Here is a 17,424-nt window from a genome sequence, read left to right as displayed (position 1 = left end):
GTGATGGGGAATTCGTGGGTGTGATGGGGTATTGGTGGGTGTGATGGGGAATTGGTGGGTGTGATGGGGTATTGGTGGGTGTGATGGGGTATTGGTGGGTGTGATGGAGCATTGGTGGGTGTGATGGGGAATTGGTGGGTGTGATGGGGTATTGGTGGGTGTGATGGGGTATTGAAGGGTGTTATGTAGAATTGGTGGGTGTGATGGAGAATTGGTGGGTGTGATGGAGAATTGGTGGGTGTGATGGGGAATTGGTGGGTGTGATGGAGAATTGGTGGGTGTGATGGGGTATTGGTGGGTGTGATGGAGAATTGGTGGGTGTGATGGGGAATTGGTGGGTGTGATGGGGAATTGGTGGGTGTGATGGAGAATTGGTGGGTGTGATGGGGTATTAGTGGGTGTGATGGGGTATTGATGGGTGTGATGGAGAATTGGTGGGAGTGATGGGGAATTGGTGGGTGTGATGGGGAATTGGTGGGTGTGATGGGGAATTGGTGGGTGTGATGGAGAATTGGTGGGTGTGATGGGATATTGGTGGGTGTGATGGGGTATTGGTGGGTGTGATGGAGAATTGGTGGGTGTGATGGGGTATTGGTGGGTGTGATGGGGTATTGGTGGGTGTGATGGGGTATTGGTGGGGGCGGTGGAATACTGGTAGGTGTGATGGGGTATTGGTGTGGGCGGTGGAATATTGGTTGGTGTGATGGGGTATTGGTGGGTGTGATGGGTTATTGGTGGATGTGATGGGGTATTGGTGGGGTCGGTGGGGTATTGGTGGGTGTGATGGGGTATTGGTGGGTGTGATGGGTTATTGGTGGGTGTGATGGAGTATTGGTGGGTGTGATGGGGTATTGGGGTGGTGGAATATTGGTAGGTGTAGTGGGGTATTGGTGGGTGTGATGGGGTATTGATGGTTGTGGTGGAATATTGGTAGTGTGTAATTGGTGGGTGTGATGATGGGGTATTGATTGGGGGTGTGATGGGGTAGTGGTGGGTGTGATATTGGTGGGTGTGATGGGGTATTGGTGGGTGTGATGGGGTATTGGTGGGTGTGATGGGGTATTGGTGGGTGTGATAGGGTATTGGTGGGTGTGATAGGGTATTGGTGGGTGTGATAGGGTATTGGTGGAGGCGGTGGAATATTGGTAGGTGTGATGGGGTATTGGCGGGTGTGATGGGGTATTGGTGGGTGTGATGGGTTATTGGTAGGTGTGATGGGGTATTGGTGGGTGTGATGGGGTATTGGTGGGGGCGGTGGAATATTGGTAGGTGTGATGGGGTATTGGTGGGTGTTATGGAGTATTGGTGGGTGTGGTGGAATATTGGTAGGTGTGATGGGGTATTGGTGGGTGTGATGGGGTATTTGTGGGGGCGGTGGAATATTGGTAGGTGTGATGGGGTATTGTGGGTATTATGGAGTATTGGTGGGTGTGGTGGAATATTGGTAGGTATGATGGGGTATTGGTGGGTGTGATGGGGTATTGGTGGGGGCGGTGGAATACTGGTAGGTGTGATGGGGTATTGGTGGGTGTGATGGGGTATTGGTGGGGGCGGTGGAATACTGGTAGGTGTGATGGGGTATTGGTGGGTGTGATGGGGTATTGGTGGGGGCGGTGGAATACTGGTAGGTGTGATGGGGTATTGGTGGGTGTGATGGGGTATTGGTGGGGGCGGTGGAATACTGGTAGGTGTGATGGGGTATTGGTGGGTGTGATGGGGTATTGGTGGGTGTGATGGGGTATTGGTGGGTGTGGTGGAATATTGGTAGGTGTGATGGGGTATTGGTGGGTGTGATGGGGTATTGGTGGGGGCGGTGGAATACTGGTAGGTGTGATGGGGTATTGGTGGGTGTGATGGGGTATTGGTGGGTGGATGGTGGAATACTGGTGGTGTGATGGGGTATTGGTGGGTGTGATAGGGTATTGGTGGGTGGATGGTGGAATATTGGTGGGTGTGATGGGGTATTGGTGGGTGTGATGGAATATTGGTATGGGGTATGGGGTTTTGGTGGGTGTGATGGGGTATTGGTAGGTGTGATGGGGTATTGGTGGGTGTTATGGAGTATTGATGGGTGTGGTGGAATATTGGTAGGTGTGATGGGGTATTGGTGGGTGTGATGGGGTATTGGTGCGTGTGATAGGGTGTTGGTGGGTGTGCTGGGGTATTGGTGGGTTTGATGGGATATTGGTGGTTGTGGTGGAATATTGGTAAGTGTGTTGGGGTATTGGTTGGTGTGGTGAAATACTGGTAGGTGTGATGGGGTATTGGGTGTGATGGGGTATTGGTGGGTGTGGTGGAATACTGGTAGGTGTGATGGGGTATTGGTGGATGTGATGGGGTATTTGTGGGTGTGATGGGGTAATGGTGGGTGTGATGAGGTATTGGTGGGTGTGATGGGGTATTGGTGGGTGTGATGGAATATTGGTAGGTGTGATTGGGTATTGGTGGTATGATGGGGTATTGGTGGGTGTGATGGTGTATTGGTGGGTGTGATGGGGTATTGGTGGGTGTGATGGGTATTGGTGGGTGTGATGGGTATTGGTGGGTGTGGTGGAATACTGGTGGGTGTGATGGGGTATTGGTGGGTGTGATGGGTATTGGTGGGTGTGGTGGAATACTGGTAGGTGTGATGGGGTATTGGTGGGTGTGATGGGGTTTTGGTGGGTGTGATGGGGTATTGGTGGGTGTGATGGGGTATTAGTGGGGGCGGTGGAATATTGGTAGGTGTGATGGGGTATTGGTGGGTGTGATGGGGTGTTGGTGGGTGTGCTGGGGTGTTGGTGGGTGTGCTGGGGTATTGGTGGGTTTGATGGGATATTGGGGGTTGTGGTGGAATATTGGTAGGTGTGTTGGGTGTGATGGGGTATTGGTGGGTGTGATGGGGTATTGGTGGGTGTGATGGGTATTGGTGGGTGTGATGGGATATTGATGGCTGTGGTGGAATATTGGTGGTGTGATGGCGTATTGGTGGGTGTGATGGGGTGTTGGTGGGTATGGTGGGGTACTGGTGGTTGTGGTGGAATATTGATAGATGTGATGGGGTATTGGTGGGTGTGATGGGGTATTGGTGGGTGTGATGGGGTATTGGTGGGTGTGATGGGTATTGGTGGGTGTGATGGGGTATTGGTGGGTGTGGTGGAATATTGGTGGTGTGATGGGGTATTGGTGGGTGTGGTGTATTGGTGGGTGTGATGGGGTATTGGTGGGTGTGATGGGGTATTGGTGGGTGTGGTGGAATATTGGTAGGTGTGATGGGGTATTGGTGGGTGTGATGGGGTATTGGTGGGTGTGATGGGGTATTACCTGGAGGTTACCTGGAGGTTATTCCGGGGATCAACGCCCCTGCGGCCCGGTCCATGACCAGGCCTCCCGGTGGATCAGGGCCTGATCAACCAGGCTGTTACTGCTGGCCGCACGCAGTCTAACGTACGAGCCGCAGCCTGGCTGATTCGGCACTGACTTTAGGTATCTCTCCAGCTCTCTCTTGAAGGCAGCCAGATGTTTATTGGTAATTCCCCTAATGCTTGATGGGAGGCTGTTGAACAGTCTTTGGCCCCGGACACTTATGGCGTTTTTTCTTAGTGTACCAATGGCGTCCCTACTTTTAATTGGTGGTATTTTGCATCGCCTGCCCAGTCTTTTACTTTCGTAGGGAGTGATTTCTGTGTGCAGATTCCGGACCATTCCTTCCAGGATTTTCCAAGTGTAGATTATGATATATCTCTCTCTCCTGCGTTCCAGCGAGTACAAGTCAAGTGCTTCCAAGCGTTCCCAGTAGTTAAGGTGCTTGACAGAACTTATACGTGCAGTAAAGGTTCTCTGTACACTCTCTAGATCAGCAATTTCACCTGCTTTGAACGGAGATGTTAATGTACAGCAGTATTCCAGCCTAGAGAGAACAAGTGATTTGAAAAGGATCATCATTGGCTGGTGGTGGCTATGGTGGAACATTGCTAGGTGTGATGGGGTAATGATGGGTGTGATGGGGTATTGGTGGGTGTGATGTATTGGTAGGTGTGGTGGGGTACTGGTGGTGGAGGTGGTAGTGGAAGTCCTGGTAGTGGTAGTGGTGGCACTCGTAGTGCTGGTAGTAGTGGTAGTGGTGGTTGTGATAGGGATGATGGCGGTAGCAGTGGCTATAGTAGTGGTAGTGGTAGTAGTGGTACTGGTAGTGGTGGTGGTAGCAGTGGTGGTGGTAGTGGTGCTGGTAGTGGTTGTAGTGGTAATGGTAGTGGTGGTAGTAGTAGTGGTAGTAGTACTGGTGGTGGTGGTGATGGTAGTGGTGGTGGTAGTAGTGGTGGTGGTAGTCGTAGTGATAGTAGTAGTGCTGGTTGTTGTGATGGTAGTAGTGGTGCTGGTTGTGGTGATGGTAGTAGTGGTGCTGGTAGTGGTGATAGTGATAGTCGTGCTGGTAGCACTGGTGGTGGTGGTAGGGGGGGTGGTAGTGGTGGTACGGTAGTGGTGGTGGTAATAGTAGTGGTAGTGGTAGAGGTGGTAATAGTGGTAGTGGTGGCGGTAGTAGTGGTGGTAGTAGTAGTGGTGGTGGTAGTGTTAGTAATGGTAGTGCTAGTAGTGGTGGTGGTGGTGGTGGTAGTGGTGGTGGCGATAGTGGTGTTGATGGTGGTGATAGTGGTGGTGATGGTAGTGGTAGTGCTAGTAGTGGTAGTGCTAGTAGTGGTGGTGATGGTAGTGGTAGTGCTAGTAGTGGTGGTGGTGATAGTGGTAGTGCTAGTAGTGGTGGTGATGGTAGTGGTGGTATGACTCACCTTGTTCACTGTTACTTTCACTTCTCAACTCATCGCCTCCAGTCCTGTCTACCCCTCCCAGTCCTGTCTACCCCCTACCAGTCCTGTCTACCCCTCCCAGTCCTGTCTACCCCCTACCAGTCCTGTCTACCCCTCCCAGTCCTGTCTACCCCTCCCAGTCTTGTCTACCCCTACCAGTCCTGTCTACCCCCTACCAGTCCTGTCTACCCCTCCCAGTTCTGTCTACCCCCTACCAGTCCTGTCTACCCCTCCCAGTCCTGTCTTCCCCTCCCAGTCCTGTCTACCCCCTACCAGTCCTGTCTACCCCTCCCAGTCCTGTCTACCCCTCCCAGTCCTGTCTACCCCCTACCAGTCCTGTCTACCCCTCCCAGTCCTGTCTACCCCTCCCAGTCTTGTCTACCCCTACCAGTCCTGTCTACCCCCTACCAGTCCTGTCTACCCCTCCCAGTCCTGTCTACCCCTCCCAGTCTTGTCTACCCCTACCAGTCCTGTCTAACCCCTACCAGTCCTGTCTACCCCTCCCAGTCCTGTCTACCCCTCCCAGTCTTGTCTACCCCTACCAGTCCTGTCTACCCCCTACCAGTCCTGTCTACCCCTTCCCTGTCCTGTCTACCCCCTCCCAGTCCTGTCTACCCTCTCGCAGTCCTTTCTACTCCCAGTCCTCTCTACTCCTTCCCTCTCCTGTCTACCCCACTCCCAGCACTGTCTACCCCTCCCCACCTATCAACCCAGTCCCATCTACCCCCCCTGTGGTGCAGTGGAGTGACTTTAGTGGTGTGGGGTGACTGTTGTAGGGTGGGGTGACTGGTGGTGTGGGGTGACTAGTGGTGTGGGGTGACTTGTAGGGTGGGGTGACTGGTGGTGTGGGGTGACTATTGTAGGGTTGGGTGACTAGTGGTGTGGGGTGACTGTTGTAGGGTGGGGTGACTGGTGGTGTGGGGTGACTATTGTAGGGTGGGGTGACTAGTGGTGTGGGGTGACTGTTGTGGGGTGGGGTGACTGGTGGTGTGGGGTGACTATTGTAGGGTGGGGTGACTAGTGGTGTGGGGTGACTGTTGTGGGGTGGGGTGACTGGTGGTGTGGGGTGACTAGTGGTGTGGGGTGACTGGTGGTGTGGGGTGACTATTGTAGGGTGGGGTGACTAGTGGTGTGGGGTGACTGTTGTGGGGTGGGGTGACTGGTGGTGTGGGGTGACTGTTGTGGTGTGGGATGACTGTTGTGGGGTAGGGTGACTGTTGTGGGGTAGGGTAACTGTTGTGGGGTGGGGTGATTGTTGTCGTGTGGGATGACTTGTGGGGTAGGGTGACTGTTGTGGGGTAGGGTGACTGTTGTAGGGTTGGGTGACTGTTGTGGTGTGGGATGACTGTTGTGGGGTAGGGTGACTGTTGTTAGGTAGGGTGACTGTTGTGGGGTGGGGTGATGAGTGGTTTGGAGTGACTGTTATGGGGTGGGGTGACTTGTGGAATGAGGTGACTGTTGTGGGGTGGGGTGACTGGTGTGTAGTGACTGTTGTTGGGTGGGGTGTCTGTTGTGGGGTGGAATGATTGTTGTGGGGTGGGGTGACTGGTGTGGGGGTGACTTGTGGGGGGTGATTGTTGTGGGGTGGGGTGACTTGTGTGGGAGTGACTTGTGTGGTGGGGTGACTGATGGTGGGGGGTGATTGTTGTGGGGTGGGGTGACTTGTGAGGGTGGGGTGACTGTTATGGGGTAGTGTCACTGTTGTGAGGTGGGGTGATTGGTGGTGTGGGAGTGACTTGTGGGGTGACTGGTGTGGGGTGACTGGTGGTGTGTTGGTGACTGTTGTGGGGTGGGGTGACTGTTGTGGGGGTGGGGTAACTGGTGGTGTGGGGGTGACTGGTGGTGTAGGGGTGACTGTCGTGGGGGTGAGGTGAATGGTGATGTGGGGGTGACTGTTGGTGTGGGGGTGACTGTTGTGGGATGGGGTGACTGTTGTGGCGTGGGATGACTGTTAGTGTGGGGGTGAGTGTTGTGGGATGGGGTGACTGTTGTGGCGTGGGGTGACTTGTGGGGGTGGGGTGACTGGTGGTGTGGGGGTGACTGTTGTGGGGTGAGATGACTGTTGTGGGGGTTGGGTGACTGGTGGTGTGGGGTGAGGTGACTGTTGTGGGGGTCGGGTTACTGGTGGTGTGGGGGTGACTGTTGTGGGATGAGATGGCTGTTGTGGGGGTTGGATGACTGGTGGTGTGGGGGTGACTGTTGTGGGGTGGGGTGACTTGTGGGGGTTGGGTGACTGGTGGTGTGGGGGTGACTGTTGTGGGGTGAGGTGACTGTTGTGGGGGTTGGGTGACTGGTGGTGTGGGGGTGACTGTTGTGGGGTGAGGTGACTGTTGTGGGGGTGGGGTTACTGGTGGTGTGGGGGTGACTGTTGTGGGGTGAGGTGACTGTTGTGGGGTGAGGTGACTGTTGTGGGGGTGGAGTGACTGTTGTGGGGGTGGGGTGACTGTTGTGGGGGTGGGTTGACTTGTGGGGGTGAGGTGACTGTTGTGGGGGTGGGGTGACTGTTGTGGGGGTGGGGGGACTGTTGTGGGGGTGGGGTGACTGTTGTGGGGGTGGGGGGACTGTTGTGGGGGTGAGGTGACTGTTGTGGGGGTGAGGTGACTGTTGTGGGGGTGGGGTGACTGTTGAGGGGGTGGGGTGACTGTTGTGGGGGTGGGGTGACTGTTGTGGGGGTGGGGTGACTGTTGTGGGGGTGGGGTGACTGTTGTGGGGGTGGGGTTACTGTTGTGGGGGTGGGGTGACTGTTGTGGGGGTGGGGTGACAGTTGTGGGGGTGGGGTGACTGTTGTGGGGGTGGGGTGACTGTTGTGGGGGTGGGGTGACAGTTGTGGGGGTGGGGTGACTGTTGTGGGGGTGGGGTGACTGTTGTGGGGGTGGGGTGACTGTTGTGGGGGTGGGGTGACTGTTGTGGGGGTGGGGTGACTGAACAGTTTGTGGCAAGATGTTGGGACAAATATCATGTACACAGAACAACGCCATAAAGCTCTGTAGAGCAAGTTCGTAAACTATATAAAGCAATTTCATAAAGCTCTTCTGGACAACTTTAATCACGTGTTATACACAGCAACATGTTAAAGCTCTACACTACTGCTTTCTACTGGATTTACTAAGTTCCTTGATCTTGGGTGTGGTTATATTTTCATATAAAGCTAATGTACCTGAGTGGTCCACGTGTACTTGAACCATCCAGGTCTTCCCGGTTCCTGAGGACCTTCAGACTTACATACCTTCTCATGTCTCTGTTACATCCTCCTTTTGAGTTCCCAACCACGTCTCTTCGTCCCCAGACCTCTGTCAGGCTGTATTCCTGTATCATGATCATGTCACCTCTGCCTCTCATCACTCCCAAGGTCGTGAGGTGTGGTTCTCTGTGTTCGTCATCGGGCAATCATTTTAAATCAGCAACTGTTTTGTTCGCAGACCCTGAGCTGCTGTAATTTTCAGATCTCTTGAATGTTTTGAAGTGAGGGCTCAATGGTGGTACTTCAGACTCTACCGTGGCCCTAAATGACTGCTGCTGAGGTTAAAGGGTGTTTATGGCAATTGTAATATTATGTACTTTTTATATGCAGTTTTTATGTTTGTGATTTTTTTGTGCTGAGATGTAGTATTTATGTATGTGTTCTATGGTAAGGATGTGTGTGTGTGTGTGTGTGTGTGTATCCGGTTGAGACTGTTGGCAGGCAAGACTTCACCTGGAATATGTGAAGATATGTCCTCATCTAGTGAATCTAAGTCACTTTGTCACAACACTGGGCAGGAGGAGTAATAGGACAGTCTTCGTCTCACATGTTGCGTTCAGACTCTGATTATTTCCTTTATTTCCGGTTTGGGCTAGATCGAAAGAATGCAGTAACTGGCAACTTAGTAAACATCACATTATCACTGATAACACAGTCCTTCCGATCTTGGGCGGAGTCACACAGTTAATGTTTTGCTTTGCTGGTGGAAGGTACGTTGTGTGCCTTCCCTGGTTACCTCCTTTCCTATGCTCTCCGGTGTTCATTGAGGCTCTCTGAGAGAATCGTGATGGTAGGAAATATTCAAGCAGGCGAAGTGAAATATTATTTACTGTTTAAGATGGTGAGAGTTGCCTCTCTTGATCCAGCTGGTGACTGCTCCTAGTAGCCTCATTCCCTGGCATAATAATGACAGTTAGAGTACTGCTTTAGTGGAGTGTATATCGCAACAGTAACCTTTAATGTTTCAAGTTCCTTCGTTACTTTAGATTGTAACTGACATCATCATGAAGGATTCCGGGGTAAGTGCTGTCATGTTCTTACTATGTTGAAAATAAGGTGGTGGTGTGAAGACTATTGCATGTGCACAAGCTTGTCGTGGGGGTTCATGAGATATTGGAGTAAGAAATACACACGTTGGATGTCTTGGACGTATATAATTGAGAGAGTCTTCCCTTGTCAAGTCTATGCCTAGCAGGAGCTGAGAGCGAGGCCTCTGGCCTACTACTCACATTTGATGGGTTTCGTGATGTCATAGCTAGCAAGTAGCTGGGATTATCTGAGTATACTACACAAGTACACAGTAACATTACTGACAGCTTGGCGATGCTAACGTATGGTGTCCCAACATACAGCTAACTTATACACATTATAGACTGTAGGCATTACGGCTCTGGACTGATTCTATACAGTGTTAATGTACACAACAGTTGAACATAAAGAACTATACATAAGGATGATAACTGATTGTAATGTATTACAAATTATGATATATCGCAAATCATTGTAAATTATAGAATCAGTGGTGGTACAAAATAACAAGAGATCAACAGAGAGAAAGAGAAGATCGATCGATCTGTGTTCATGTGATCTACGGATTCTGAGGAAATATATTTACAAAGAAGAAAGTGTTTAAGTAGTCGTGGACGACTGACGTGACTGACTCATCAGGACCTCTCATTGTTACATAAATAAGTGTTGGTACTGAAGGATTCATAGAAGTAGATAATGTAGGTTTGGTGCATGGGAAAGTGTCAGGAACACACATGACACATGTATGAACAAGGACTGCTAGTGGTTCCATATTCACAGATGGAGGGTTGGAGTTATAAGCATACAAGGAAGCAGACGGCATTAATTCCTTGATAGCTCCAAAAGCTGCCAACTTACCAAATTCTGCGGTGACTCGTTTACCCTCTTCAGATATAAAATATGAAGATTTTACTGCTTTGATGAATGATAACAGGAGTTTCGATAAGCGAATTGCAAAGTCACTTAATGATTCACCTGGCATAGGTGTTGCAATCACTATTTCCTTAAGGATGATATGCAGATCAGAATGTGTCACTGATACAAGAAAAGAACGGATCAAATTCTCATACTCTGACCACTTAGTAAAATTCTCAGCCACACATTGTAAGAAGGTTAATGATATTCACAGCAGCTGGTGATAGAGCAACACTTTCTTTTGCAGTCCTAATAATACTTTCTTTTGATGGAGTACCTTCCACAAGTATTAGCTCGAGAACGGATGGCAGTAACTATGCTTCAACATTATTCAGGCTGCCATCGAATAAGGGCAAAGCATCGAGAGGGTCACGAGATAAACTATATTGTCTCGGGGTCAGTTGTGGTCTATCAGTCGGTAAGGGAACATTAGAATTTAGCACAGGTATGACATTGATCTGACAGACATTATTCACTAAGTCATTGCTGGTATTGTTCAAAGGTAGTTGAGATATGATTTCACAGTAATTACACAAAAATAATGAAAGCGAAGAATAACTAAAGAAAAGTATTTGACACGAAGTTTTCTTGAATTGAAATTAAAGATGCTTAACTAACTGCATAAATAAATAAAACTTATAAGACACTGAATGAGAAAACTCACTGAAATTTACTTGGCAAAGATAAGGAAATACTTGGAAAATTCAATAGAGGGAAAATATTACTGTAATCTGAATTAATTTCAATAGTGAGCTGTCTTTACTCTCACTTCAGTAAAGAATTTGATAATAAAAATTGTAAATTAATGCAAAAATAATAAAATAAGATCAATAAATTGTATGCAATTGCAGATATGCTGGGAAAAATAAATTTTCTAAAGTTGGCACAGAAACAAATATTTTTTTTCATTAACACATCAGCCGTCTGATGTGTTAATGAAAGACACTCCGTCACTGTCTTGTCAGGGGCGCACTTACACTACAGTTATAAAACTGGAACATTAACACCCCTCCTTCAGAGTGCAGACACTGTACTTCCCATCTCCAGGACTCAAGTCCGGCCTGCCGGTTTACCTGAACCCCTTCATAAATGTTACCTTGTTCACACTCCAACAGCACGTCACGTCCTGAAAATCCACTTGTCCCCATTCGCTCCTATCTAACACGCTCACGCATGCTTGCTGGAAGTCCAAGCCCCACGCACGCAAAACCTCCAATACCCCCTCCCTCCAACCTTTCCTAGGCCGACCCCTACCCCGCCTTCCCTCCACTACAGATTTATACTCTCTCGAAGTCATTCTATTTCGTTCCAGCCTCTCTGCATGTCCGAACCACCTCAACAACCCCTTCCTCAGCGCTCTGGATAATAGTTTTCGTAATCCTGCACCTCCCAACACAGGGTGTTTGTGGTGTACCCACCATCAGGGTGGTTGTGGTGTACCCACCATCAGGGTGGTTGTGGTGTACCCATCAGGGTGGTTGTGGTGTACCCACCATCAGGGTGGTTGTGGTGTACCCACCATCAGGGTGGTTGTGGTGTACCCACCATCAGGGTGGTTGTGGTGTACCCACCATCAGGGTGGTTGTGGTGTACCCACCATCAGGGTGGTTGTGGTGTACCCACCATCAGGGTGGTTGTGGTGTACCCACCATCAGGGTGGTTGTGGTGTACCCACCATCAGGGTGGTTGTGGTGTACCCACCATCAGGGTGGTTGTGGTGTACCCACCATCAGGGTGGTTGTGGTGTACCCACCATCAGGGTGGTTGTGGTGTACCCACCATCAGGGTGGTTGTGGTGTACCCACCATCAGGGTGGTTGTGGTGTACCCACCATCAGGGTGGTTGTGGTGTACCCACCATCAGGGTGGTTGTGGTGTACCCACCATCAGGGTGGTTGTGGTGTACCCACCATCAGGGTGGTTGTGGTGTACCCACCATCAGGGTGGTTGTGGTGTACCCACCATCAGGGTGGTTGTGGTGTACCCACCATCAGGGTGGTTGTGGTGTACCCACCATCAGGGTGGTTGTGGTGTACCCACCATCAGGGTGGTTGTGGTGTACCCACCATCAGGGTGGTTGTGGTGTACCCACCATCAGGGTGGTTGTGGTGTACCCACCATCAGGGTGGTTGTGGTGTACCCACCATCAGGGTGGTTGTGGTGTACCCACCATCAGGGTGGTTGTGGTGTACCCACCATCAGGGTGGTTGTGGTGTACCCACCATCAGGGTGGTTGTGGTGTACCCACCATCAGGGTGGTTGTTGTGTACCACCCGTCTGGGTGGTTCTGGTGTACCCATCAGGGTGGGTGGTCAGGGTGATGGTGTACCCACCATCAGGGTGGTTGTGGTGTACCCACCATCAGGGTGGTTGTGGTGTACACACCATCAGGGTGGTTGTGGTGTACCCACCATCAGGGTGGTTGTGGTGTACCCACCATCAGGGTGGTTGTGGTGTACCCACCATCAGGGTGGTTGTGGTGTACCCATCAGGGTGGTTGTGGTGTACCCACCATCAGGGTGGTTGTGGTGTACCCACCATCAGGGTGGTTGTGGTGTACCCACCATCAGGGTGGTTGTGGTGTACCCACCATCAGGGTGGTTGTGGTGTACCCACCATCAGGGTGGTTGTGGTGTACCCACCATCAGGGTGGTTGTGGTGTACCCACCATCAGGGTGGTTGTGGTGTACACACCATCAGGGTGGTTGTGGTGTACCCACCATCAGGGTGGTTGTGGTGTACCCACCATCAGGGTGGTTGTGGTGTACCCACCATCAGGGTGGTTGTGGTGTACCCACCATCAGGGTGGTTGTGGTGTACCCACCATCAGGGTGGTTGTGGTGTACCCACCATCAGGGTGGTTGTGGTGTACCCACCATCAGGGTGGTTGTGGTGTACCCACCATCAGGGTGGTTGTGGTGTACCCACCATCAGGGTGGTACCCACCATTGTTGGTGTACCCACCATCAGGGTGGTTGTGGTGTACCCACCATCAGGGTGGTTGTGGGTACCCACCATGGTTGTGGTGTACCCACCATCAGGGTGGTTGTGGTGTACACACCATCAGGGTGGTTGTGGTGTACCCACCATCAGGGTGGTTGTGGTGTACCCACCATCAGGGTGGTTGTGGTGTACCCACCATCAGGGTGGTTGTGGTGTACACACCATCAGGGTGGTTGTGGTGTACCCACCATCAGGGTGGTTGTGGTGTACCCACCATCAGGGTGGTTGTGGTGTACACACCATCAGGGTGGTTGTGGTGTACCCACCATCAGGGTGGTTGTGGTGTACACACCATCAGGGTGGTTGTGGTGTACCCACCATCAGGGTGGTTGTGGTGTACCCACCATCAGGGTGGTTGTGGTGTACACACCATCAGGGTGGTTGTGGTGTACCCACCATCAGGGTGGTTGTGGTGTACCCACCATCAGGGTGGTTGTGGTGTACCCACCATCAGGGTGGTTGTGGTGTACACACCATCAGGGTGGTTGTGGTGTACACACCATCAGGGTGGTTGTGGTGTACACACCATCAGGGTGGTTGTGGTGTACACACCATCAGGGTGGTTGTGGTGTACACACCATCAGGGTGGTTGTGGTGTACACACCATCAGGGTGGTTGTGGTGTACCCACCATCAGGGTGGTTGTGGTGTACCCACCATCAGGGTGGTTGTGGTGTACCCACCATCAGGGTGGTTGTGGTGTACCCACCATCAGGGTGGTTGTGGTGTACCCACCATCAGGGTGGTTGTGGTGTACACACCATCAGGGTGGTTGTGGTGTACCCACCATCAGGGTGGTTGTGGTGTACCCACCATCAGGGTGGTTGTGGTGTACACACCATCAGGGTGGTTGTGGTGTACCCACCATCAGGGTGGTTGTGGTGTACCCACCATCAGGGTGGTTGTGGTGTACCCACCATCAGGGTGGTTGTGGTGTACACACCATCAGGGTGGTTGTGGTGTACACACCATAAGAACATAAGAAGAACATAAGAACGAAGGAACACTGCAGAAGGCCTACTGGCCCATGCGAGGCAGGTCCAAGTCTCCTACCGGCTTAAGCCAATGCACCCAACCTAGACAGGTCAGGTCACATTGACTTAAGGGAGGAACACGGCAACCGACCTGTTAGCACAAGCTATCAGGTCTAACTCACACCCACCCACATCTACTCATGTATTTATCCAACCTATTTTTAAAGCTACACAACGTTCTGGCCTCTATAACGGTACTTGGGAGTTTGTTCCACTCATCCACAACTCTATTACCAAACCAGTACTTTCCTATATCCTTCCTGAATCTGAATTTTTCCAACTTAAAACCATTGCTGCGAGTCCTGTCTAGGCTAGATATTTTCAGCACACTATTTACATCCCCTTTATTTATTCCTGTCTTCCACTTATACACCTCAATCATATCCCCCCTAATTCTACGTCTTTCTAGAGAGTGCAGTTTCAGGGCCCTCAGTCTATCCTCATAGGGAAGGTTTCTGATACATGGGATCATCTTTGTCATCCTCCTTTGTACATTTTCCAGAGAATTTATATCCATTCTGTAATACGGTGACCAAAACTGTGCAGCATAATCTAAATGAGGCCTAACCAAGGATGTATAGAGTTGAAGAACAACCTGAGGACTCCTATTATTTATGCTTCTTGATATGAAGCCAAGGATTCTATTAGCTTTATTGCGAACACTTATGCACTGTTGTCTTGGTTTCAGATTACTGCTAACCAGAACTCCTAAATCTTTTTCGCAATCCGTAATATTAAGATCTACATTATTTAGTTTATATGTGGCATGGTTATTGTCCTGTCCAACATTTAGAACTTTGCATTTGTCTATATTAAACTGCATCTGCCACTTCTCCGACCACTGCATCAGTCTATTCAAATCTTCCTGGAGTGCTCGAATGTCCTCGTCAGAATGAATTCGACGGCCTATTTTGGTGTCATCGGCAAACTTGCCGATGTCGCTCTTTATGCCCTCATCTATGTCGTTTATGTAGATTGTGAACAGCAGGGGGCCCAACACTGACCCCTGTGGAACACCGCTCGTGACGCTACCCCACTCTGATTTCTCCCCATTTATGCAAACTCTCTGCTGCCTATTTGTCAACCATGCCTCTATCCAGGAAAAAATTTCTCCTCCTATTCCATGTGCTTTAATTTTCCTCAATAGTCTCTGATGTGGGACCCTGTCCAAAGCCTTACTGAAGTCCATATACACAATATCATATTCATTACCATGATCTACCTCCTCAAATACCTTAGTGAAAAAAGTTAATAAATTCGTAAGGCAGGAATGCCCCTTTGTAAAACCATGCTGAGATTCGTTGATTAATTTATGCTTTTCAAGGTGGCTACGAACTGCCTCGGCAATTATTGATTCCATAAATTTTCCCACTATGGAGGTTAGGCTTATTGGTCTATAGTTCGAAGCTAAGGACCTGTCACCTGTTTTGAAAATAGGTATCACATTTGCCATTTTCCACTTATCTGGCACCATGCCAGTTTGTAGTGATATGTTGAAAAGATTAGCCAAAGGTGTGCTAAGCTCCTCTTTACATTCCTTTAGAACCCTTGCATACAGTTCATCAGGGCCTGGGGATTTGTTAGGTTTTAATTTATCTATTTGCCTAAGGACCATGTCCCTTGTGACCCTAATAGTGCACAGTTTATTATCGTCCTGTTCTACATAATTTATCATTACTGGAATATCGCTGGTATCCTCCTGTGTAAAAACTGAGAGGAAGTATGTGTTAAAAATTCTACACATTTCCTTATCACTGTCAGTGAGCTGACCCGAGGAACTTTTGAGTGGGCCTATCTTGTCCCTGATCTTACTTCTGTATACCTGAAAGAATCCTTTTGGGTTAGTCTTCGATTCTCTTGCAACTTTAACCTCATAATCTCTTTTTGCTTTTCTAATTCCCTTTTTTATTTCTCTCTTTAACTGAATATATCGATTTCTTAATTGCCCCTCTCCTCTTTTGATTTGCCTATATATGCCTCTCTTTTGATCAATCAGATATTTTAATCTATTGTTCATCCATTTAGGATCATTTTTGTTTGATCTGATTTCCCTATTTGGAACATAATTTGACTGAGCAGCTAGAACTATGCCCTGGAAAGCATCATATCGGCAACCATCACCACCTACCTGACCCTTAGTCAGGTCATTCCAGTTCAGCCCACCTAAGTAATTTTTCAGTCCTATGAAATCAGCCAAGCGAAAGTCAGGGACGGAGACTTGATTGCCATTATTAGGGGAATTCCATGATATATTAAAACTGAGTGATTTGTGATCACTCTCCCCAAGTTCATCATTAACCTCAAGATTATTAATTAGTGTTTCCCTACTGGCAAGAACCAAGTCAAGGAGGTTATTTCCCCTAGTTGGCTCTGTCACAAACTGTTTTAAAAAACAATCTTGGATCGTATCAAGAAAGTCACCCGACTCTAAATTTCCTGTCAAATTGCTCCAGTCAATCTGTCTATAGTTGAAATCTCCCATTAGCACAACATTTTCGTATGTAGATGCCTTACGAATTTCGTCCCATAGAAGTTTACTGCACTCCCTATCAAGATTTGGGGCCCTGTAAATCACACCCAAAATTAGTTTTTCTCGGCCCACCATCGTACCCACCATCAGGGTGGTTGTGGTGTACCCACCATCAGGGTGGTTGTGGTGTACACACCATCAGGGTGGTTGTGGTGTACCCACCATCAGGGTGGTTGTGGTGTACCCACCATCAGGGTGGTTGTGGTGTACACACCATCAGGGTGGTTGTGGTGTACACACCATCAGGGTGGTTGTGGTGTACCCACCATCAGGGTGGTTGTGGTGTACCCACCATCAGGGTGGTTGTGGTGTACCCACCATCAGGGTGGTTGTGGTGTACCCACCATCAGGGTGGTTGTGGTGTACCCACCATCAGGGTGGTTGTGGTGTACCCACCATCAGGGTGGTTGTGGTGTACCCACCATCAGGGTGGTTGTGGTGTACCCACCATCAGGGTGGTTGTGGTGTACACACCATCAGGGTGGTTGTGGTGTACCCACCATCAGGGTGGTTGTGGTGTACCCACCATCAGGGTGGTTGTGGTGTACACACCATCAGGGTGGTTGTGGTGTACCCACCATCAGGGTGGTTGTGGTGTACCCACCATCAGGGTGGTTGTGGTGTACCCACCATCAGGGTGGTTGTGGTGTACCCACCATCAGGGTGGTTGTAGTGTACCCACCGTCAGGGTGGTTGTAGTGTACCCACCATCAGGGTGGTTGTGGTGTACACACCATCAGGGTGGTTGTGGTGTACCCACCATCAGGGTGGTTGTAGTGTACCCACCATCAGGGTGGTTGTGGTGTACCCACCATCAGGGTGGTTGTGGTGTACCCACCATCAGGGTGGTTGTGGTGTACCCACCATCAGGGTGGTTGTGGTGTACCCAC

General features: G+C 50.0%; 1 protein-coding gene across 2 annotated transcripts in view; it reads left to right on the top strand.

The window, feature by feature from the left end:
• Positions 1-17,424, top strand: part of LOC128706544 (unconventional myosin-Ie) — a 701,146-nt gene that overhangs the window by 349,284 nt on the left and 334,438 nt on the right. Inside the window, exon 1 of one of the 2 annotated variants that reach the window (XM_070089969.1) lies at positions 8,709-9,044. The exons of the other annotated variant lie outside the window; for it this stretch is intronic. Coding sequence (XP_069946070.1) covers positions 9,030-9,044 — 15 coding nt within the window. The 5' untranslated portion in view covers positions 8,709-9,029. Of the gene's footprint in view, positions 1-8,708; positions 9,045-17,424 lie in introns of those variants that run through there. 2 annotated transcript variants of the gene reach the window in all.

Source organism: Cherax quadricarinatus, chromosome 3, assembly GCF_038502225.1.
Source record: "Cherax quadricarinatus isolate ZL_2023a chromosome 3, ASM3850222v1, whole genome shotgun sequence".
Lineage (NCBI taxonomy): Eukaryota > Metazoa > Arthropoda > Malacostraca > Decapoda > Parastacidae > Cherax > Cherax quadricarinatus.
The sequence above is the reverse complement of the archived record's forward strand: the minus strand, read 5'-3'. Positions and strand labels throughout refer to the sequence as shown.